The 24,305-nt window shown below is 43.5% G+C and overlaps 1 protein-coding gene across 3 annotated transcripts in view; it reads right to left on the bottom strand.

Moving 5' to 3' along the window:
- Positions 1-24,305, bottom strand: part of ARAP2 (ArfGAP with RhoGAP domain, ankyrin repeat and PH domain 2) — a 133,271-nt gene that overhangs the window by 94,768 nt on the left and 14,198 nt on the right. For all 3 annotated transcript variants that reach the window (XM_077934400.1, XM_077934397.1, XM_028743802.2), the window contains 5 exons: positions 15,928-15,998; positions 10,165-10,241; positions 7,519-7,607; positions 3,646-3,984; positions 2,124-2,193 (listed from right to left, as the gene is read on the bottom strand). In XM_077934400.1, coding sequence (XP_077790526.1) covers positions 2,124-2,193; positions 3,646-3,984; positions 7,519-7,607; positions 10,165-10,241; positions 15,928-15,998 — 646 coding nt within the window. The remainder of the gene's footprint in view (positions 1-2,123; positions 2,194-3,645; positions 3,985-7,518; positions 7,608-10,164; positions 10,242-15,927; positions 15,999-24,305) is intronic.

The following is a 24,305-nucleotide window of genomic DNA, read 5'->3' as shown; positions in this document are numbered from 1 at the left end:
CCCCTCTTTCTTTTTCCTTTCTCCTCCTGTGATGAAGCTGCATTTTAATATTTTAATGTTTCAATATTTTAATGTTGTATTTTAATCTTGTTTTTAAGTTGTATTCATTCAACTTGTTTTTATTATTGCTTGTTAGCCGCCCTGAGCCCGGCCTTGGCTGGGGAGGGCGGGGTATAAATAAAAAATTATTATTATTATGTGTTTAAAAGGTCCAAAAAATGTTGTACAGCAGAAGAGATGAGCTCAAAGTGCAATGGAAAAATTGCAGCAGAATGGCTGTTTTGTCTTACAGCGAAAGTAGTTGCATGAGCAGAACTACCAGCTTGAACTCAGCATTTCCTACCAGCAATAACAACAACCGCTATGTATGTGGGGGTTATTGTACACTACATTTACTTTGTTATTTTTCTCAGGGTAAAACTGGTTGCCATACACGAAGCATCATTGCTGTGTATTTCAGCATAGTGGACTCGCTTGATTATAAAATTTCTGGCAGCTCTCCTGCCAGAAATTATGTACTGGTGTCTGCAGGCATCTACTGTCTGAATTTGGTACTGCTGCTGCATTACAGTCACAGTGAAAATATCCAGCACAGGTAAGTGTAAGCTACTGAGGATTCCACAATCTCTCCCCTTCCCAGTTTTGAAATGCATCCTTTAATCAAAATTTTAAACAATTGCCACACACACACACTTAAAATCACATCAGTGTCTCAACTGCTACAGAACAATGCTTTCAACTAGTCTTTAAAATGAAACCATAAGAGAGGTTCCTTTTCCAACATGTGAACAAAGAATGAGACTGTTACAATTATTAAAGGTAAAGGGACCCCTGACCGTTAGGTCCAGTCGCGGACGACTCTGGGGTTGCGGCGCTCATCTCGCTTTACTGGCTGAGGGAGCCGGTGTTTGTCCGCAGACAGCTTCCGGGTCATGTGGCCAGCATGACTAAGCTGCTTCTGGCGAACCAGAGCAGCGCACGGAAACACCGTTTACCTTCCTGCCTATTTATCTACTCACACTGCGTGCTTTCGAATTGCTAGGTTGGCAGGAGCAGGGACCAAGCAACAGGAGCTCACCCCGTCACGGGGATTCGAACCCTCAACCTTCTGATTGGCAAGCCCTAGGCTCTGTGGTTTAACCCACAGCGCCACCCGCGTCCCAGTTACAATTATTAGTAGGGCATAAAATCCTACAGCCCAGGATTGTATTTTAGTGCTGTTTTTACAGTATTTTTCTGAATAACCATGTGTGTGATTTTGCAATTGTAAGCTAGCATCTGGAGTCTCCTCAAGCGGATGGGTATAAATGTTTTTAACGAACAAAAAACGTAGGTTTATAGGGCTGCCACCCACTATGGCAGAGGTGGAGAACCTCAAGCCCAAGAGCAAAGTCGCTCAAGTCCAGACCTCTCTAGTCAGTCCTCTAAACTTTCCCCAGCCCTGATCCTTGACTTGCTTGAGTGCTTTGGCTGAAAAATGCCCTTAAACTATGCTTCTTGATAGTGCTTCTTGCCTGCTTGGACAGAGGGAGGTGTGTGTAGAAGCCTCTGTCCTTTGCGTGGCTGGAGTATGGCCTAGTCTACTGAAGTTGAAAGTCATCTCTTTGGCTGCATCCACTTTGGCCAGTGCTCACACACCACTGGAATACAGCTGCCGCAAAGTTGCCCATTAGGAAGTGCATCCCTTGGGCTGAAAAAGGTTTCCCACCGCTGTGTTATGGCAACTGCTTCTTTCGTCCTTCAATGCATATTTAGCAGAATTGAAAGGTGTGCAATATTCCCCCAAGTTTGTACAACCAGTAAGCTGCAACTAAGTACAGTCGTACCTTGGATCTCAAACACTACTTGGCTCCCGAACAAATCGGCTCCCGAACGATCAAAACCTGGAAGTGAGTGTTCTAGTTTTCAAACACTCTTTTGGAAGCCAAATGTCTGACGGGGCTTCCACAGCTTCTGATTGGCTGCAGGAGCTTCCTGCAGCCAATCAGAAGCTGCGCTTTGGTTTCCAACTGTTTTGGAAGTCAAACGGACTTCCAGAACGGATTCTGTTTGACTTCCAAGGTACGACTGTACACACTAACAGGTTTAACCAAGTACATATTATCTGACCAGTGCAAACTTACCTTGTCATTATTGTAATAAGAAATGCTTTCACCGTCAAATTTTACCCAGCGCTTCTGAAACACATGTTTTCTGTGTACAAATCAAGAAAAAGAAAAAAAAAGTTATTTGGGAAGGTGGAACACCAATGGTTCCGATGAATCATCATCATCATCATTTTATTTGTATGCCGCCTTTCCATCATTAAAACCATGTTCAAGGAGGCTTACAACATTAAAAGGTTTACATAATTACAAACATAAAAATGCAAAAAAATAAAACACATCAGAAAGTACACAACCAAATTGAAACAATTTCCACGTAAATCATAAGAAGATCTAAAAATAAAGACACAAGAATTGTTTTTAAAAGGGCTATCTAAGGTATCTAACTGTTGGAGATGCAACAGGGATAATGCTCCTCTAAAACATGTTTTTTCATTGTCCTATATTGAAAGAGTTTTTGGCAGAAGGTACCTGAAACCATCAGCAGAACTGTATGGAACAACATTACCTTTACAGAGCAAAATATCCTCTTGAATTATATACCCAGTACATGGAACCTTACAAAAGGACAATACGAGTGGACTCTCTGTGCCCTTACCACAGCAAAAAGACTGATACTGATGAATTGGAAAAATTAAAATGTATCTCCCTTCTACAATTGGATTGAAGACTTATACAAACTCACAACATACAGACAACTTGCATATTAGCAGAGACTTGCCATGGGCAAATTCAATGATATTTGGAATCCATTCTTACAAATACTGTAATAGGTTACGATCTGGTGAAGTACAATAACAACCTTGTAAAATATACAGTTTGGGGTTTTTCCCCCCCTCCCCCCTTTGTTTTTCCTTCTGCACGGGTTCTGTTTCTCTTTTTCCTTTTCTCTTTTTTGTTTGCATCTCACCATGTTTGGTGCATATATAGTTATGCACTTTCAATAAAGATGTTACAAAAAAGAGAATTAATATCAATAACAGCAATCAGCTGCAATCCTTTGCACACTACTGCCCACTGACCACAGAGGGGCGTATTTCTGAGTAAGCACGAAGTGGAGTCTGCTGATAGGCTGCAATCCTATCCCCAGTTACTTGGGATCATACCCCATTGGATTCAATTGGATTTATTTCTGAGGAGACATGGTTAGGATTGTGCTGTTTGTCTACCATTTCTTACAAAGCTATCGCTGCCCATTAACCTCACAGGCTTTTCAGAAGACAAAAAGAAGAAGAAGAAGAGAAGAGTTTGGATTTGATATCCCGCCTTTCACTCCCCTTCAGGAGTCTCAAAGCGGCTAACAATCTCCTTTCCCTTCCTCCCCCACAACAAACACTCTGTGAGGTGAGTGGGGCTGAGAGACTTCTAAGAAGTGTGACTGGCCCAAGGTCACCCAGCAGCTGCATGTGGAGGAGCGGAGACGCGAACCCGGTTACCCAGATTACCCAAAAAGGAGAGCAAACAGAACCAGTCACCTACTGTTTACATGTTACAAAGTCCCATTAAGAAAGTAACAGTCTCAGAGTTGAAGATGACATACCCCTGAGGAGACAACTTATCCAGCCATCCTTCTTTAGCCTTCTTTCCTGAAGGACCATAAAAGCAAGCATAGGGTGATATTGAGTCTCTGGGGCTACTGGCCAATTCATCATGGTGGGAAGAATATGTCTGCTCCTTAGCACTGAGGTCGAGCTTCCCACGTCTGAACCTCTTTGATGTTTTATATTTCCCTTTCCGTGTATATTGAGCATGTTCTTTCACTGAAGAGTATTCTGATTCCCCAGCAAATCTGTTTGGCGGTACAAACGTATCCTCCTGGGTTACTAATTCATTGTTCGCCACATCTTCAGCGGTTTTCTGCTTCTGATTATTAAGAGTACTGAAAGCAAACACACAAAGTAACGCTACTTCAATCAATCCTCCTCTTTTGCCACAGGGCGTTGCAATTTAATTCGGAACAACAAGCATATGAAAACTACAAAACATCCCACATAAATGTCGTAAAGAGACCTGCTGAAGTCCGCCGTGCTTTTGAAAGATAAGAGAACCCTTTTTCCAGGCTGAGGGCTAAACTCCAGAGCCAGAGGCACAAGTGACCACAGCAAAAAATGTAAATTTTACCTTTCCTCAGTGGGCTGGTTTCTACACACACCCACGCAGACACACACATATATGCTTCTATCCAGGCAAACAATGTCACATTTCCAAGAAACATTCCAGCTAGGCAAAAACACTCAAAGGGGGTGCAAAGCAGAAATGGCAAGGGGTGTCAACTGGGGAATTGTGGTTCGAGAAGTAGGTTAGCCTGGGAAGACTCCACGTCACAACTGTTATGGATGCTGCCTCCAGCTGAAACATATAGGCTGTGCCATGCAAATATGTTTCCTCCTGCAGGTAAAAAGATAAAGGTAAAGGACCTCTGGAGTGTTAAGACTAGTCAAAGGCGACTATGAGGTTGTGGAGCTTGTCTCACTTTCAGGCCAAGGGAGCCAGCGTTTGTCCAGTGACAGCTTTCTGGGTCATGTGGCCAGCATGACTAAACCACTTCTGGTGCAACAGAACACCGTGATGGAAACCAGAGCGCATGGAAATGCTGTTTACCTTCCTGCCACAGCAGTACCTATTTATCTACTTTCACTGGCATGCTTTTGAACTGCTAGGTTGGCAGGAGCTGGGACAGAGCAACAGGATCTCACCCCCAATGCAAGGATTTGAACAGCCGACCTTCCAATTGGCAAGCCCAAGAGGCTCAGTGGTTTAGACCACAGCGCCACTCATGTCCTGTAGGAGGAGCCACCCACCACCACCCAGACCAAACTGGAAGTAGTAGACAAGCCTTGAAGCCCAACTAGAGCTATAAAACAAACCCCAGGCTACTCTGAGATACCTACAGGGTTGTACAATCAATTTCAGGCAAAAATAAGAACTGGGATGACAGTAAAAAAAAAGGGGGGGAGACAGGGTGGGCAGGGCAATATTTTTGCTCATGTCTATGATTCTACATCCCTGCTATGTCTTGTATTTAGAACTTTGTCAACCAATTGTTGGTCTCTGCTGTCTAATATAATGTCCAATGTTTTAAGATTACATAAGGTTTTTATTTTTATATCGTTTTATATATTGTTGCTTTTCAAATGAAGATCAGTCTAGAAAGAAACCACTACGAATACAGTGGTACCGCGGGTTACATACGCTTCAGGTTACAGACTCCGCTAACCCAGAAATAGTACCTTGGGTTAAGAACTTTGCTTCAGGATGAGAATAGAAATCATGCAGCAGCTCCGGCAGCGTGGCGACAGCATGAGGCCCCATTAGCCAAAGTGGTGCTTCAGGTTAAGAACAGACCTCTGGAACGAATTAAGTACTTAACCAGAGGTACCACTTCTACTAAACAGTTCCACTAGCACAAGTACTTTTGGCTGCGCAGTGGAACTTCTTCTCCCTCTTCCCTTTCTGTGAACCCCCTAACTATGTTCTGGGGGGTTCTCCCAACCCTCTGGAGCAGATTTAGGGGGCACATAAGGAGAAGATAAGTTCCTTTGCAGAGTGAAAAGTGCTTGAGCTAGCAGAATTGCTTAGTTGGATATCGCCCAATGATAATAAATACAGGGCCTATTTTATGGGTGGTCGTACCAGTGACTGCGATCATGGATTATCAGCATGCATTTTCCCTATTTACTACTATTTTGAAACAAAAAAAATGATGAAAGCAATAACGCCAAGTGAATGTTACTTTTCTCCAGTTTTCATCTTGTAAACACTTAGATCTGCTCCTAAGCATATTTACTGTAACGCAAGCCCCACCAAATTTGGTGGAAATTACATCCTAGTAAGTGTGCTCGGGAGGACAGGCACTTTGTACAGGGACGTGGGTGGCACTGTGGGTAAAAGCCTCAGCGCCTAGGACTTGCCGATCGAAAGGTCGGCGGTTCGAATCCCCGCGGCGGGGTGCGCTCCCGTCGTTCGGTCCCAGCGCCTGCCAACCTAGCAGTTCGAAAGCACCCCTGGGTGCAAGTAGATAAATAGGGACCGCTTACAAGCGGGAAGGTAAACGGCGTTTCTGTGTGTGGCTCTGGCTCGCCAGAGCAGCGATGTCACACTGGCCACGTGACCCGGAAGTGTCTCCGGACAGCGCTGGCCCCCGGCCTCTTGAGTGAGATGGGCGCACAACCCTAGAGTCTGGCAAGACTGGCCCGTACGGGCAGGGGTACCTTTACCTTTACCTTAAGTGTGCTCAGGTGGACAGGCACTTTGTACAGGGAAGCGGGGGAAAGACACTCCAAGATATTAGTATTTGCAATGGGAGGATATTAGTCTGAAATATACAACTAGCAGAGTTCTGGAGAGCCAGTCTTTCTCGCGGCACAATTTCCCTCTGACCATTCCATTATTAAAGATGTGTGCCTTGGGCCATTTTATCCCTGCTTCGCTAGGCATATCTTAAAGAGGCAAACAGAAAAAAATAAAAATATTTGAAATAGCCCTGATGCTTACTTCCACACCAGGTTTACCAGCTCAGAGGTGCCTCCCTTGGTTGGCAGTGATTCCCTAGAGCAGTGTTTCCCAAAGTGGGTGATATTGCCCTCGGGGGGCACTGCAATGATCGGGGGGGGGGGGGAGCGGTAGTATCCTCAGGTGCAATTGGCATTGAATAAAAATAAGGGGCTGGTGGAAGTAAAAAGAAAGTAAGAAAATGGACTTCACTCAGGCCCAGGAAGTGGATTGCAGCTTGCCTGTGCACCAGGCTCAGCCTTCTCATTGGGATTATTTTTAATGTTATCCTTCGTTATCTTAATTTTTTGTATGTAATGCAAATGTTGCTACAGTTGAGCTTAATAAATAATTTTATGACTTCAAGCTTCAAGGTGTCTTATTTACAATGACATCTTTCTTTACTATGGAAATATAGCTACATAAAATGACACAAATTTGTCACCGCGTCTTTCTGTTTCCAGGGGGCGCTGAGTAATTATTATTATTTCTGAAAAGGGAGCAGTAGGCCAAATCAAGTTGGAGCACCTATGCAGCTGAACACTTTTGATCATTGTCAGCTTCTTATGAAACATCAGGCCTCCACTTTAGCACAAAGAATGAGGAAAAACTGAGATTTCTGAAAGAAGAAGAGAGCAGAAGCAGCACAGGGGTGTGCGAGAACCAGACCACATTGCTTTCCTGTGGTTATTCCCATACAAGGCAAAAAGAAATCCATTGAAATGAATAATAATAATAATAATAATAATAATAATAATAATAATAATAATAATAATGTATACAGGTTGTAAACATGATGCAATTTCTCAGTATTAAAACCCCCCCCCCACGAAATCCTGATTCTGTTACACATCTTCTAATTCCAAGCATTTAAATCAAGAGAGGTATGTGTGATGTTTGACCAAAAGTTATAATCCAATACCGTGTTTTGTTCAGAAGGCTCTCCCCGAGAGTGTTTTCGTCGTCTCTGTTCTCTTCTGGTGTGCTTGAAAGTTCTTTGACGTAGTTTTCCTGCAAATAGAGATTCCAAAGCTGAATAATTAAATGGGTAATTTTTGGAGAGCTAAAAGGCTGTCAGAGATGTCCATGCACAAGCAGAAGAGACTTCCAGTAATGCAACAGGATTTCTATCCCTCAAGTTTCTATCCCATGAAACACAAACAGGAGGTGGGCAGATGTGAGGGACTCCCTGGTCTTGAATGGGGTAAGTGTGCCCCTGAAGGACCAGGTGCACAGCCTAGGAGTCATTTTGGACTTACAGCTGTCCATGAAGGTGAAGGCCAATTCTGTGTCCAGGGCAGCTGTCTACCAGCTCCATTTGTTATGCAGGCTGAGACCCTATCTGCTGGCAGACTGTCTCGCCAGAGTGGTGCATGCTCTAGTTATCTCCCACTTGGACAACTACAATGCACTCTATGTGGGGCTACCTTTGAAGGTGACCCAGAAACTACAAGTAATCCAGAATGCGGCAGCTAGACTGGTGACTGGGAGTGGCCACCGAGACAATATAACACTGGTCCTGAAAGACCTACATTGATTCCCAGTACATTTCCGAGCACAATTCAAAGTGTTGGTGCTGACCTTTAAAGCTCTAAACAGCCTCAGCCCAGTATACCTGAAGGAGCTTCTCCAACCCCATCGTTCAGCTTGGACACTGAGGTCCAGCTCCGAGGGCCTTCTCGGTAGTGGCGCCTGCCTTGTGGAATGCTCTCCCATCAGATGTCATGGAAATAATCAACTACCTGATCAACTCTCCAATGGTTTGACTTTACCCCCAAGGCACACTCTTCCATTGTCTCCTGGGACAGACGGATGCCAACAACAACAATATATATAACTGCTAAACTAGTTCTACACATCCAAGTGCAGGGATTTTGAGATTGCGTCAGACGAGGCAGCAAACCTCTGAGGGACATTTCCAAAACCAGTCTGTAATAAAGCCAACATGATGCCCTCCAGATGTTGATGAACTACAACTCCCATCATCTCTGACCACGGGCAATGCCAGCTAATGGGAACTGTAGTCCAACAAGATCTGGAAGGAACCACATTGGCTAAAAAAAGGGTAAGAGGGTTTGCACTTCCGAATAGAGGGTGGGGGAACTAAAAAAACCAAACTGGGCAAATCCTATCTCAAGTAATGCTTCAGGACACGTAAATATACCACTTTAAAGGGCGGCATGTTAAACAAGAGGCTTTTTGTGACTGTCAACCTTGAGGTGGGGAGAATCATTGCTCACTGATGACTTCTTTCTTGGTTGAAATCACAGCCCAGTATCGCTAACATCCTAGCTCATTTTTCAGCACAGACAAATGCCTTAAGTTCCAACTGATGCACCTTCCTCCTCCAATTCCCCAGTGTCTCATTAATATGTTTCTCCAGGCATCCCTCCGATAAACTAAAACCTTCTGTTCTTCATGTCTGGCCCAATATCCTTCTTCAGTCTTACATCTAACCACATGGAAAACCTGTCTGTGAATAGTGCTGTCTCTTGTCTGCAACTCCATCTTAGTTTCATATCATTTTCCCTGTCATTAATCCTGCAAATGAAACTTGCATAAAGCGATGACTGTGTGGGATCTGGGTTTTATGCAAACTCAACAAGGCATCCATTTATTCTGAATATATGTTTAGGAATACAGTAGAAAACATCAACCTTCAGTGGATATCTTTATCCTTGCTGGGCTGAAACAAGAAGTGAAGGCTAGCCCCAAGAGCAACATGGACCCAGACTGACAAGACAGTAGCTCTTCAGAAGCAAATGAAACCCTATGTCACCTGGTCCCTACTGAAGTAGTTGCTGCCATGCCACCCTCTGACCACCCACAACGCTGGCATCACAACACAGCAAAGAGCAGCTTCCTTCCCCAGTTCAAAAACCCTGGCACCCTAAACGCATGCATCATTTCTTAGCTGAATTAAACAGAGTACAAATCGCCCATTTCGACCATAGCTAATTTTCTGTTATCTTCTTCTTCCCCTGTCTTAATGAGTCCAGTCTTCTAGATTGTGCCATATAAACAAAGTCAGTCTCTTTTAACTTTGTGGGCCTCCTAATAAGTAACGCAATTTATAAGTCAACTCCTAGTGTTCCACTCCTTTCTCCCAATATTTTGTCACACTCTTATGTGACCAAGAAAAAGAACACAGGCCGAGACTATTGGATGTTTGGTAAACAGCCTCACCCAGTATACCTGAAGGAGTGTCTCCACCCCCATTGTTCTGCCCGGACACTGAGGTCCAGCGCCGAGGGCCTTCTGGTGGTTCCCTCCCTGTGAGAAGTGAGGTTACAGGAAACCAGGCAGAAGGCCTTCTTGGTAGTGGCACCTGCCAAAAATGAAGTTCTGCACTTGAGAAAATCTCTTCTGCAGTCTGGCACTGGGTGCCCCAGATGATGATGATAATTTTATTATTTTATGAATGTATATGCTGTCCTATACCCAGAGGTATTAGGGCAGTTCACAGATCTCGCTAACAGGAGTTCCTACAGGGCCTATAATGTGCTTTTATCATCTCCACCGCACCCCATTAGAACAAAAGAAATTTTGCTAGTAAACGACAACTCACTGTGTCTTCTGGGCAGCTGACAAGGAAGGTTTCCCCATATGGAGAGATGGGAGGTGGCTTTTCTTCCTCGGAGTCTCCTTTAAAAGAAAATAGGGGTTGTTTCAAATAGGCACACAGAATTGCTCAATTTCTCTAACATGATAACCTGCACACGCTCTCCCAAGATAAATGCATGTACTCTATGAAGAGAAGAGCAGTGAGTTGCAATGAAGTGGTACCTGTGATGGCTAGTTCACGCAAAAAGTCTCTACTTGATGATACAATCCAAGAATAGCTCATGTGGTGCCTTTCAGATGCTGTAGACCAGTGTTTCCCAACCTTGGGCCTCCAGCTGTTTTTGAACTACAATTCCCATCATCCCTGACCACTGGTCTTGCTAGCTAGGGATGATGGGAGTTGTAGTCCAAAAACAGCTGGAGGCCCAAGGTTGGGAAACACTGCTGTAGACTACAAGCATCATCACCACTGACCATTGGACATGCTGGCTGGGTCTGATGAATAATGTGACACAAAACATCTGGAAGGCAACACATTGGCTAGGCCAAAGGCAACCAATAAATTGATGCATGCATGCAACTCCTAAAAAGATTGTCATACAAATCTGTTCAGATCTTTTACATTTCCTATTATTAACCACCAACTCTTTATTTAAAGCGGACTGAAACACCATCAGTGTACCAACGATACCAATTTAAGCAGATGGTACTTCAAGCCCTTGATCCAAGTATTAAGCTATACAAGTCCCCTTCAATATACATGTTTCAGAAAATAATATGGGTACTCTAAGCTAATCCCATTTACCTTATTTAACATTCATTTCACCAGAACCTGCTTCTAAGTAAGCCTCAGGGCTGCTGACAATATTAATTAAAACTTCTGCAAAGGTTCATGTGCCTCCACTTTCTCAGAAACCTGTTTGTACTATTCAGCACATTTTTATTACATTCTAGCGAGGCACATAGCAGTCTAAGGTTGTCTTTTTTTTTCTTCAAAAAAAGAGTATCACAATGTGGTATCAAGGAATTGTTCCCCAGATTACCGCTGTATAGGCTGGGAATACTGTTGCTAATGTAGCCAATATGACACACCACACAAGTGAGGTATCAACAGGTTTGGGAGAAGCACACAGTTTGGAAAAGTACAAAAAATAGAGGGGGAAATCTAAAAAGGGAGAAGAACACCCAAATAGCACAATGCTATTTGGGTGGACATGGCAGAAAGACATGGAAGTCCAAGTGGGAATGGAATGGAATGGAGTAATGTAGAGGAAGATTTGGGTAGCTGAATTAAACACCAGTAAGGGGGCATGTGATGAACTACTATATTCTGATTTAGACTGGGCGTATGGGAATTGGGACCCCCAAAGAGGAATCCTATGTGGAATCAGCAGTCTTTATTTTATTTCCAATCCATTTTCCAAGTTAAATATTGAAATATACTCAGAGTCGAGAGTGGATTTCAGGCTTTTTATTCAGCTCATAGTGGTGAGGAGGAATGAAAGTCCCCTCAAAGTATCTGCTTTATATACATGATTTACACAATGGGCTGCACATGATTAGCTAATTCCGGAATTCTCCTGTAGGCCAATCAGGTTGTGGATTCACTTCCACCTGGAGCTGGATTGGGTGGCTCCTGCGGACCAATTATACTGCTGCATTGTACTAGGACCAATCAGACTGCTGTATTCTGAATCCTATTGTTCTGGGACCAATCAGACTGCTGCATTTTGGATCCTATTGTTCTAGGACCAATCAGACTGCTGCATTTTGTATCCTATTCAACTCAGTACATAACAAATATCTTATTTTGCAGTAGCCAACTGGCTAGCTCTCTTGCAAAGGAAATGCAAACCCATCATAAAGGTGAAACCGTTGTGAAAGAAAGTATATTTATGATTAGTTTCCTTGACTTTTCACATCACTGATGGAGCTTCTTGCTTGTTTGGTCCAAGCTACACTCTTTACTTAGAAAAGAAACCTGCTTCAACTCATGATAGATTCCATAAATGTGGGCTAGAGCGCCGGTACCTTTGCTTCTTTGAAATCATGCAAGTAAGGTGATCAGAGATGCTATGCAAAGGACTAAGATCATCTTTTCTGAAAGGAACTCTACATCTGCTCTGAAATCCAAGACTCCACAGTACAACAGACCATGAGTTTATCAGCTCTAAAGCCCACATCTCCAAAGGGTCCATTTGTGGGTCATTGAAACAAGAACGCAGTACAGTGGTACCTCGGATTAAGTACTTAATTCGTTCTGGAGGTCTGTACTTAACCTGAAACTGTTCTTAACCTGAAGCACCACTTTAGCTAATGGGGCCTCCTGCTGCTGCTGCAACACTGCTGGAGCATGATTTCTGTTCTCAACCTGAAGCAAAGTTCTTAACCTGAAGCACTATTTCTGGGTTAGCAGAATATGTAACCTGAAGCGTATGTAACCTGAAGCGTATGTAACCTGAGGTACCACTGTAATGGCTTCACAGTGGTACGGTGCCATAACTTGAACCTGTTGACCTAGGATTCCAAAGATGTGCTACGTTGCTGTGAGCATGTAATGAAAATGCACCCTTTGTATTTAAATCTCTATTTAATCAAGAGTTCCATTACAAACTTTTCTTCTCAACATCTTCTTAACATCTGCAGAATCTCAGGGCTGTGAGTTGAAGCCCCATGTTGGACCAGATGATCCTTGTGGTCCCTTCCAGTTTCTACAATTCTATGATTTTATGATTCTGTGATTCTTCCTAACATCGTGTTGACTGAATGAAGCTGAAGCTTTCCAGTCATTACTATTTCCAGCCCAAAAACTGTGGATGTAAACTTTAAAAAGAATCAAAAGGAAGATCAAAAAACGAAACAAAACAATATCCGCTGCCTTCAAAGTCGTCTCATCGTTTCCAGGGTGCAAAGGGGTGGGAGGGGAGGGGAAATTGTTTGGTGGTTTTTAAATGCCTACAGCTGACAGCAGGGTTATTTTGCAGAGCACAAAATGTGCCTGAACATGTCCAGGTTAAGTCTTAAATATGAGCAGGCAGAAGTTGACTTCAAGCAGTTGTTTAGCCATCTTCACAGGAGGGAAAAAGTGGGAACGCTATTAACTCTCCTTAATCCTTTGCCCTCGGGGAGAGTGTCAGCTATTCAATTAGACACCAGAGCAAGGATTCAAACAGCCATGTGACTACTTCTGCACACCCAAGAGAGATTCAGGCTTCCCTTTGAAAACCAGGAAGAGTCTCAAAACAAAAACAAAAAACAGAGTGTCCTATGGAATAGGAAGGTTAAAGAATAAATGTTTGCAGGGGTGTGAGAGGGTGAACGAGGTGGGGGGCCTTTGATCCTATGGGAGGGCCCACCGTGTCAATCATTCTCTCGGTCTGGGCTCAGAAACCCTCTCGACTTTAAACAGCATTTTCCAATTGATGAGAATATATGCCTGCTGCTCTTCTTGTTTTGTCATTTTCCACTGTGAAATTTAGCTTTGATCTTGTGTTATTTGGATAGCTGGTTTAACACTGGAACATTTTGTAGGGGCAGTCCTCTGTGCACCTTGGACTGAGGAGCAGGGAAATGAGCCAAAAGAAAACCCTATTTCTCTCTGTCTCCTTTCATTCACACACACATACCAATTGAAACACATCTCAGTTTTTCCTCTGTTAAACACACGTCCTTTTGTCCCATCTAGTCGCAGTCCAAAAGGTTCTTTTTTATATATAACAGATTCTCATTCAGTTTTGAAAACCTCAACACATTAACTTCAAATTCAATATTCTTGCAAAATGAACAAGGTGATACCACCCTTACCTCTGTGGTGTTTTTTCCACCCATATTCTGCTGCTTTACATGTCAAACTATATCGAATACCTATTTCCTCTATTACATTTATTGTCATCCTCAATCCACTGCTTATAATTCAAACCCTGCTTGTGATTTCATTTAACTACACAAATTATTCCTCTCTCTTTTTTTGTCCCGTCGCTTTGCACAGGAAAAGCCACTGTTTACAAGTGTTCATCAGATTTTCTGCAGGTAAACAACGGGTTTCCCCAGAGAAAGTTGTGGGATAATTATTATTTTTAAGACCTCTTGGATCTGTGACTACAAATCAGGGGACAAACAGAAGAAATCAGGGAACGAACAGAATGAGCCCCAAGTTTGCTCCTACGCTCTGCCCTGCCTATACAGTGGTACCTCGGGTTACATATGCTTCAGGTTACATACACTTCAGGTTACAGACTCTGCTAACCCAGAAATAGTGCTTCACGTTAAGAACTTTGCTTCAGGATAAGAACAGAAATCGTGCTCTGGCGGCGCAGCGGCAGCAGGAGGCCCCATTAGCTAAAGTGGTGCTTCAGGTTAAGAACAGTTTCAGGTTAAGTACGGACCTCCGGAACGAATTAAGTACTTAACCCGAGGTACCACTGTATTACACTTTACTTAAGCATCTGATTTGTGGTGACAACATTATGACCTGCATGTTTAAAATGTCAGCTGCTTAGAAGAAGTTTGAAGCAAAGTTTTTCTCCTGAAACTAGTTCCAGAAGCAAGCCCTGACTGGAGAAAAGTAGGATGAAGAAGAAGCTTTGAGAAGAAAAACTTAGGAACAGAACAGTTTGGCACCACCCCCTCTTTGTATGAATTATCCCCAACTACCTGCCTATGTGCAGGACGCGGGTGGCGCTGTGGGTAAAAGCCTCAGCACCTAGGGGTTGCCGATCGAAAGGTCAGCGGTTCGAATTCCCCGCGGCGGGGTGCGCTCCCGCTGCTCGGTCCCAGCGCCTGCCAACCTAGCAGTTCAAAAGCACCCCCGGGTGCAAGTAGATAAATAGGGACCGCTTACTGGTGGGAAGGTAAACGGTGTTTCCGTGTGCTGTGCTGGCTCGCCAGATGCAGCTTGTCACGCTGGCCACGTGACCCGGAAGTGTCTGCGGACAGCGCTGGCCCTCGGCCTCTTGAGTGAGATGGGCGCACAACCCTAGAGTCTGTCAAGACTGGCCCGTACGGGCAGGGGTACCTTTACCTTTACCTGCCTATATCTGTCTGGTGGCACACATTTTTCTGAAAACAGATTCTGCTACCGTCACACATACTTAGACTATACATACACTCCCCTAGCATATATCAAAGAAGGAAGAGATCAAAGGTTACTGATAAGTGCATAGGGTGAAAAATACATTGCAAGTGGCTTTGTGAAGTGCAATGAGAAGGCAGCATCAAAGAATTCACATGTGACTCACACATCCTGTTTCTGTGCTTCTTGGGTTTCACACCTGAAACAAACCTTGCACATGTCCTCCACAGAAGAACAGTAACAGTGAGCACATTTCTCCCTGGGGGAGATACCAAGACATTTGAGCTATGCTCCAGCACTTTTCCTTCATTGCAATCGAAGCAAACCTACGCTATCCGGAAAAAACAGATATTAAGTAAAGCTAGCATATTTTCTTTATTTGAAAGAAATAAGTAATTCAAGAAATGTAAAATGTGCCAAATTATCATCTATAAATATATTTTATTTATTAAGATGGCCTTCTCAATGTTATCATGCTATATTTCCCAAATAATAATAAATAATAATAATTTTTTATTTAAACCCTGCCCTCCCCGGCCAGAACCAGGCTCAGGGCGGCTAACACCAATAAAATTACAATAATGGGGGGACAAACAAACAAACAAAAACCAATTTATTAAGAAATCCAATCATCACCTTTCTTTCTTCTTACATTTTCCAATAACTCAGAATAATTTGCTGCAAAGTTCAACTTACTTCTTTGTGAAATATGAATCTCGGAACAAAGGATACTTAAACCATTCACGTTTCTTCTTTCCTGAAGGGAGCTGGAAAAAACACCAACGTGAAGAGGTAAATATAAGGCAGAACATGCTTCTAATTACTCTGATGGAAATATAGACTTTAAATCACCAGATTAAAAAGACCAGTCATGTTTATTCACAAAATGCTAGCACTAATGTTATGTGCCACTTTTCAGTTTTCAGCACAGTTAATATTTTGCCATAGGGCTTGTCCACACTTCATAGGTCCATCAGTAGAGCATGATACCCTTAATCTCAGGGTTGTGAGTCTGAGCTCCATGTTGGGCAAAAGATTCCTGCATTGCAGGGGTTGGACTAGATGACCCTTGTGATCCCTTCCAACTCTACAATTCTGTGATTCTATTATTCTGCTTGCCCTAGGCAAAGGTCTGAGCAGTTTTGCCTTTGTCCCACTGCTTTTTGCTAGATTCAGGTAGGTAGCCGTGTTGGTCTGACACAGTCGGGAAAAAATTTTAGATTTTAAAATTGTCCAGTAGCACCTTAGAGAACAGGACGCGGGTGGCGCTGTGGGTTAAACCACAGAGCCTAGGACTTGCCGATCAGAAGGTTGGCGGTTCGAATCCCCACGACAGGGTGAGCTCCTGTTGCTCAGTCCCAGCTCCTGCCAACCTAGCAGTTCGAAAGCGTACCAGTACAAGTAGATAAATAGGTACAGCTCCGGTGGGAAAGTAAGCAGCATTTCCGTGCGCTGCTCTGGCTCACCAGAAGCAGCTTAGTCATGCTGGCCTCAGGGAAACTGTCTGCGGACAGCTGTCTGTCTCCTCGGCCTATAGAGCAAGATGAGCTCCACAGCCCCAGAGTCGTCCACGACTGGACCTAATGGTCAGAGGTCCCTTTACCTTTCCCTTAGAGACCAACGAAGTTCGTTCTGGGTATAAGCTTTCGTGTGCATGCACACTTCTTCGGATAGTGCTCAATTGGAGCAAATCCTGAGAAAACCCAACTGAAGTTCTCTCCTATTTAGCAGTAAATATCAGGTTTTTCTAGTGTTAGAGTAGGTGGAAGTGTAGATGTGCCCCCAACTTTTCTATTGCAGCACCTAATCTAAAGGCAGCTCTGAACTTTTGAAGCAAATAACTAGAATTCAATGAATATCCATGATACTTTTGTTTCAAAAGGACACGTTTGCACTTCACACTAAATCAAGGTTTAATAGGAAGTTCACAAGCTTCAATGGAAGCTGGGTTTGTGTGCTGCCATTTCCTCTCCTTCCCCCATACAGCTGGGAAGAGAAATATGTTTCCGAGCACAATTCAAAGTGTTGGTGCTGACCTTTAAAGCCCTAAACAGCCTTGGTCCAGTATACCAGAAGGAGCGTCTCCACCTCCATCGTTCTGCCCGGACACTGAGGTCCAGTTCCGAGGGCCTTCTGGTGGTTCTCTTGCTGTGAGAAACCAAGTTACAGGGAACCAGGCAGAGGGCCTTCTCGGTAGTGGCACCCTCCCTGTGGAACACCCTCCCACCAGATGTCAAAGAGAAAAATAACTACCAGACTTTTAGAAGACATCTAAAGGCAGCCTTGCTTAGGGAAGCTTTTAATGTTTAATAGGTTATTTTATTTTAGTGTTTTGTTGGAAGCCGCCCAGAGTGGCTGGGGGGACCCAGCCAGATGGGCGGGGTATAAATGATGATGATGATGATGATGATGATTATTATTATTATTATTATTGGCACTTCTGCATTTAATTAAGCACAGCTTATCATACTGTCTCCAGCCAGAACTGTGGTCAATACCAACTATAGTTGGGTTTTTAAAAAAAGCGCTTACTAACCCATTGTTTGAAGTTTGTTTGTTTGAAATTGACCATACTGTTAGTACTGGTTAAAATATGTCACTCGGGGCAACAGGACAAACCATGGCTAGCCAAAAGAAAAAGCTTCTGAACTCCTACTGGCTATATGGCAGAAGTAACAACAGCAGCAACAACAACAACAACAACAACAACAACAACAACAACAACAACAACAACAATTTATTATTTATACCCCACCCATCTGGGTGGGTTTCCCCTACCACTCTGGGCAGCTTCCAACAGAATATTAAAAACACAATAAAACATCAAACATTAAAAACTTCCCTAAACAGGAAGGAGGGAAGGAGTGTTCATGGTACCTTATTCCTCCAGCATGTCATGCTATGGTTTAGCATGATATGCAAAGTGACAATAGAATATTAACAGCTATTGATACATGTGCTGAACAAGGGATAAGGGCTGCATCTAGACATGTCAAAGACGTGTTAAACGCGTTGTAAACTTCGTATGAGAAATCGGGTTGGCAAAAACAGGACTCCACAGCGCCATCTGGTGTCAAAGGGTTATAATGCACATACAACGCACATAAAGCGTTTTTTCTTTGCCAGTGTCTCTGAGTCCAAGGTCTCCAAACACTTGCCACACATCCACTAAAAAGCAAATGTTTTGCTACATAGTTAAGTCTATGGCAGAGAATGAATAACAATGTAGAATAAAATAGTCTTATTCAACGGCTCATGACTGTGCACAGAAATCAGCCAGTCGCTTTGACAGGAAGCATGATAAGCATCATCTCAACATCAAATGCAACGGCAAACTGATCAGCACTTCGGATGCAGAACAATGTATTTATGCAAAGTTGCAAACCAAGCATTTCGAAAATCCGTCTGGTTTTTTACACACACACACACACACACACACACACACACACACACACACACACATATATATATCCCAAACATGCTATGTTAATTTTCAGGTGGAAGTACATTCTGAATAATGGAAGCAGCATTATTCCTCAGCAATACATATTGAAAACAGAGATCCATGCCAAGAATACAGAAAGATAGACAAGGATAAATCTTCTCAAAAAGGCAGAATAAAATCTGTGATAAAATAAAAAAGCTGGTTTCCCAGAAAAGTCTTCACGTAAAACTTGTGGACTTGTTTATATCCCCCCAAAATAGTATGATTCTCCAGAATTACACTGATAAAAGTCCACACAGAGTGGGCATTGCAGTGGTGCCCTGCAAGACGAATGCCTCGCAAGATGAAAAACCCGCTAGACGAAAGGGTTTTCCGTTTTTCGATGCGCTTCGCAAGACGATTTTCCCTATGGGCTTGCTTCGCAAGACAGAAACGTCTTGTGTGTCTTGTGATTTTTTTCGCTTCCCCCCCTTTTTCTAAGCCGCTAAGCCGCTAATAGCCTTTTAGCCGCTAAGCCGCTAAGCCTTTAATAGCCACTAAGCCGCTAATAGCGCTAATCCGCTAATCCGCTAATAGGGTTGCTTCGCAAGACGAAAAAACCGCTAGACGAAGAGACTCGCGGAACAGATTATTTTCGTCTTGTGAGCCACCACTGTAATTAATTCACTTTTAGCTTGCCCTTTCTTCCAAAAGGTGCCAAGGTATCTTAACTTATCCCCTTGTGGAAAGGGGAGACTTAATGGACTCAAAAATATGTGTATCCCTAGTTTCAAACTATAATTCCCATCAGCCTCATCAGGCTGACTGGAGTGGATGGCAATTGCTGTCCCAAACATGTGGATGTTGGGGAAGGCTAACTATGGAGTTTAGAGTATAAATTTGGCCATATTCACAGCTGTTGTGCAAGTGAATCAACTGTGGGCCTTCTCTGTTCCCATAAACTGAAAGGCTTTTTAAAAAGTCTTCAAAAATTGCAAAATAAGTGTCATCATGTAGGCAGCATGTCACTTTGATATTATCTCAATTAGGTTTCTCAGACAAGGAAACTGTGACTCATTACTTTTATTAAAATTACAAAACAAAGTCTCTCTGAATCTTGTTAGGAAACAAAGGCAACACTCACATCATGTCAAACCACTCATGTCTTGTAACATAACCGAATACAACATGACACTCTTGAAATTCTGAGAGCTAGTGCTATTAATTTGCTCTTTTCAAAATAGCGCATTAGAGTTTCTGAAAGATTTAAAATTAAGAAGTGATGTAATGCAGAAATGAGAGAGGATCTCTTTACAAAAGCACCAATGGAAGGTTGTCTAGCATTGGGCAATGTTTCCGGTCTCAAGTTCCTGTAATCCACCCAGTGGCATAGCATGGGGATCCTGGCCCCGGGTGCAGATTTTTGAAGGGTGCAATGGGGTGCAACCAAGCGCCAGTATGACAGGCTTCCTCATCAAGGCCAGAGTCGCGAGGAGGCAAGGCAAGCCACGTCTGGGACAGCTAAACTGGTGTGCAACAAATACACATTCATCACATTCACAGGTCTTAAGGTTCCTTCTGCAAGTATAAATTTGGCCATATTCACAGCTGTTGTGCAAGTGAATCAACTGTGGGCCTTCTCTGTTCCCATAAACTAAAAGGCTTTTTTAAAAGTCTTCAAAAATTGCAAAATAAGTGTCATCATGTAGGCAGCATGTCACTTTGATATTATCTCAATTAGGTTTCTCAGACAAGGAAACTGTCTGAGAGCAACAAATACAAATTCATCACATTCTCAGGTCTTAAGGTTCCTTCTGCAAAAGGGGGTGGGGAGCACATGAACTGAAGCACCGTATTGATCCAAATACAAGCAGCACTTTCCCCCCCCCCCAAATTCCTATTGTGAAAAGTTAAAGTGTGGCTCATATTAGCAACCTTACGTTATCGCTGCTGAAACAGCTGCCCACAAGGGCCATTGGGGGTGGAGGACAATGGCGCCCCTCCTGACCACATCTTCCAAGCCTCCCCCGAGCCACTGTAAGGAAGGGGGAAGGGGGGGGAGGCCACCATCATCCCTAGCTAACAGGATCAGTGGTCAGGGATGATGGGAGTTGTAGTCCCAAAACATCTGGAGGGCCAAGTTTGCCTATGCCTGTGCTAGACTATCCAGTCCAGCATCCTGTTTTCACAGAGGCCTATGGGAAGCAAAAACTGAGCACCACAGCAACTCTGGTGTGAGTTGCTGTGAAGAAGTACTTTGTTTTGTCTGTCTTTCAACATCCAGGATGTCCCTCAAATTCTAGTATTAAGAGACAAGAAGAAATACTTTTTTATCTCTCTTGATCCACTTTCTCCATAAATATTTTTATACACCTGTTTCATTTCGCCTTTTCTCTAACCTAAAAATCCCCAAATGCTGTAACCTTCCCAAGGCATCCAAGCTACAAAGTAACAGTCAGCTGGAATGCAGCATTGCAAGTAACATATTTTGTTAAGTAATAAGACACCAATTAAACAATGCAATCCCGGACCTAGAATAGAAGTGGGAGTGGGGAACACAGAGTTATTTGCTCAGTTCGGCTACTCTGCGTGACAGATTTGGTATTGAAATTTCAATGAGGGCATTTATTTTTATTTTTTTAAACAAAATCTCTGCAGCACACTTTAAATAAGAGGGGACAAAACATGAGCTCTCTGTAGAATTCACAGCCATGCTGCTAGCACCGCTGCGCTGTTCCATATCCCCCAAAGTTCCTTTACATTTCTAAGGACACAGAGACTTCTATAATCTGTGCTTAACAAGCTGGAGGCAATTTTCAAAGACAGGTAAAGGTCTCAGGGAAGTGGGGAGAGAATCTGTCCCTTAGCCATATGTAAGGAGAATAATAATATAAAAATTTTCTTTTAAAAATCGAGGCATGAAAGAACACTAGATAAGTGCACTACACAAGGACACTAAACTTTTTCAGAGCTTGGGGAGGAATCTAAGCACTAACAGACAAGCAGCAGCGTTAACTATAAAGACCTTAGCTTCAAATTCAGCAGTCTGCATCACTTAACAGATCTCAGTGTCTGTGCATGGCATTTAATGCAATTAATTGAAAAAGAAAGGGTGACCACAGTTCTGTGGCTTGTGCATCATGACCACAAAATTGAGGGCTGCCTATTACAGGGCAGAGGTGAATAGAGCGGCTGACAAAAATGGTTTGAATGCAGTTCTGGTTTTCCCCTCTGAAATGTCAAGTTCAACATCTCCCATATCCTGAAGTTATTGCAATGAGCATTGCCCATTCCCCCACTTCATGCCCCTGGCAGCTGCTGAATGGGCATGGAAACATATCTGAGATGATGTCAGAGCACATCATCTCTTTGAAGGTGACCCAGAAACTACAACTAATCCAAAATGCGGCAGCTAGACTGCTGACTGGGAGTGGCTGCCGAGAGCATATAACACCTGTCCTGAAAGACCTACATTGGATCCCAGTACGTTTCCGAGCACAATTCAAAGTGTGTGTGCTGACCTTTAAAGCCCTAAACAGCCTCGGCTCAGTATACTTAAAGGAGCGTCTCCACCCCCATCATTCAGCAAAGACACTGAGGTCCAGCTCTGAGGGCCTTCTGTCGGTTCCCTACCTGTAAAAAGTGAGGATACAGAGGGCCTTCTTGGTAGTGGCACCCACCCTGTGGAACAACCTATGTCAGGTGGTGGTGTGGTTGCTCGAGAGCAAACAGGCAAGACTCCGACCTGTCTTTTCCAGGCTTTATTATTAGTGCAAACTATTTACAGTGAAGAGTGTCACAAGTTCATGTCTGACTCACTCGCCAGCATAACAGCTGCGTGGCCCCCAGCCTTCTCCTCCTTTCCTTGCGCCGAAACCTACTGCGCAGACTGGGCGCTGGCAAAGGGGTACTTCCCTCCTTTCCAGCCTGCTCAGTCTCTGCGATGAAGCTCTCCCTTGCATCCCCTGGTCCCACCACCTCCTCCCCACTGGAGGTGGGGCTTTCCTCCTTGCCAGAGGAGGAGCTGCTTCACAAGATCTTCGGAGGTTCCCTATAACACAACTGCCCTTCCCCCCCTCTCGCCTCTGACCTGATGGCAGTTCCCTGACAACCTCTGATGTCAAGGAAATAATCAACTACCTGACTTTTAGAAGACATCTGAAGGCAGTCCTGTTTAGGGAAGTTTTTAATGTTTGATGTTTTGTTGTGTTTTTAATATTCTCTTGGGAGCCGCCCAGAGTGTCTGGGGAAACCCAGCCAGATGGGTAATCTATTATTATTATTATTATTATTATTATTATTATTATTATTATACTAGAAGTTACAGTGAACAGGACTCAGGACATGTCTACAGTTTTCAATACCAAGCCCACATGTCTCGTAACATGGAGTTATGTGTTGAAGTGTACTACTTTGTGATAGTTTTTTGTTTTTTGTTTTTTAAAGGAAGCCGGTCATTTTTAAATTATGTGATGACTCTCTGCAGAACACCTGCCACTCCTTCCGAGATTGACTTTGGACATCACATGCTTCATTGTAAGGAGGCAAACTTGGATGTTACATCAGAAGAGTGATCATAAGTGGTCACAGAGGAGACACTATACTGTTACTGGTCGAGTTACACTATACTGTTACCCCAATCTCTGCGGAACGGTAGCAAGATATTCCAGGGTTTGGGGCACTTAACCAGGGCTTGTGTTTCCTTGGGATAAACAACAACAACAATGTCCGACATCTGAGGTGCGGCTTCCGATTGGTTGCAAGAGATTCCTTCACTCAAGCGGAAGCCACGTCAGATGTTCGGCTTCTGAAAAACGTTCAAAAACCGGATCATTTACTTCAAGTTTTTTGGAGTTTTGGAGCCAAAACGTTCAAAAACAAAGCTGTTCAGGGGCCAAGGTTTGACTGTACACTTAAAGCAGTACCGTGCCATTTAAACAGTCATGGTTTCCTCCAGAGAATCCTGAAAACTGTAGTTGTTAGCAGACACCTATTCCCCTCATAGAACCACTATGCCCAGCATTCCCTGGGAAGAGGAATTGGTTCTGGGAAATGTAGCTCAGAAAAGACACAGAGGCTGGCAGTCACTGATGCAGGAGGCAACCCAGTTTGGAGGGCACCTTCGAGCCTGAAAGCGCAATGGAATGAGAAAGGCTACCCCTGCTAACACTCCAGGTTCTCTAACCGCACATATTAATAGTTACAGAAGCCTCCCTTCCCTTATACCTAGGCTTGCCATACGTCAGGAAAACTCCTGACATGTCCTGGTCTTCGGACGAAAGAATGGCGTCAGCAGCGGAAATAGCTCCACAAGCTTAAAACTATTTAGGGTGAAGCTCAATAGTTTTGGGGTCTTCCTGAAAAAAGGTCAACAACTTTGCAGGTGTCAGAAATATGGCAACCCTACTTATGTTCTCACAAGTTTATCCACATTTGTGCAATAAGCCACACTGGCCCCATCACCATCCCTGTTCTTCAACTCAAGAGCTCAGTCAAGAGACTGAGTTGCAAAGCAAGAAATTCCTGGTTCAAATATTGAATCAGCCATGGACTCACTGGATGACCCTAGGCCTCAGCCTCCCTGTCTGGAAATACACAGATTAATAAATAATAATAATAATAATAATAATAATAATAATAATACCCCGCC

The sequence above is a fragment of the Podarcis muralis genome, chromosome 9, assembly GCF_964188315.1.
Source record: "Podarcis muralis chromosome 9, rPodMur119.hap1.1, whole genome shotgun sequence".
NCBI classification, from domain to species: Eukaryota; Metazoa; Chordata; class Lepidosauria; order Squamata; family Lacertidae; genus Podarcis; species Podarcis muralis.
This window is presented reverse-complemented; position numbering and strand designations above follow the sequence as displayed.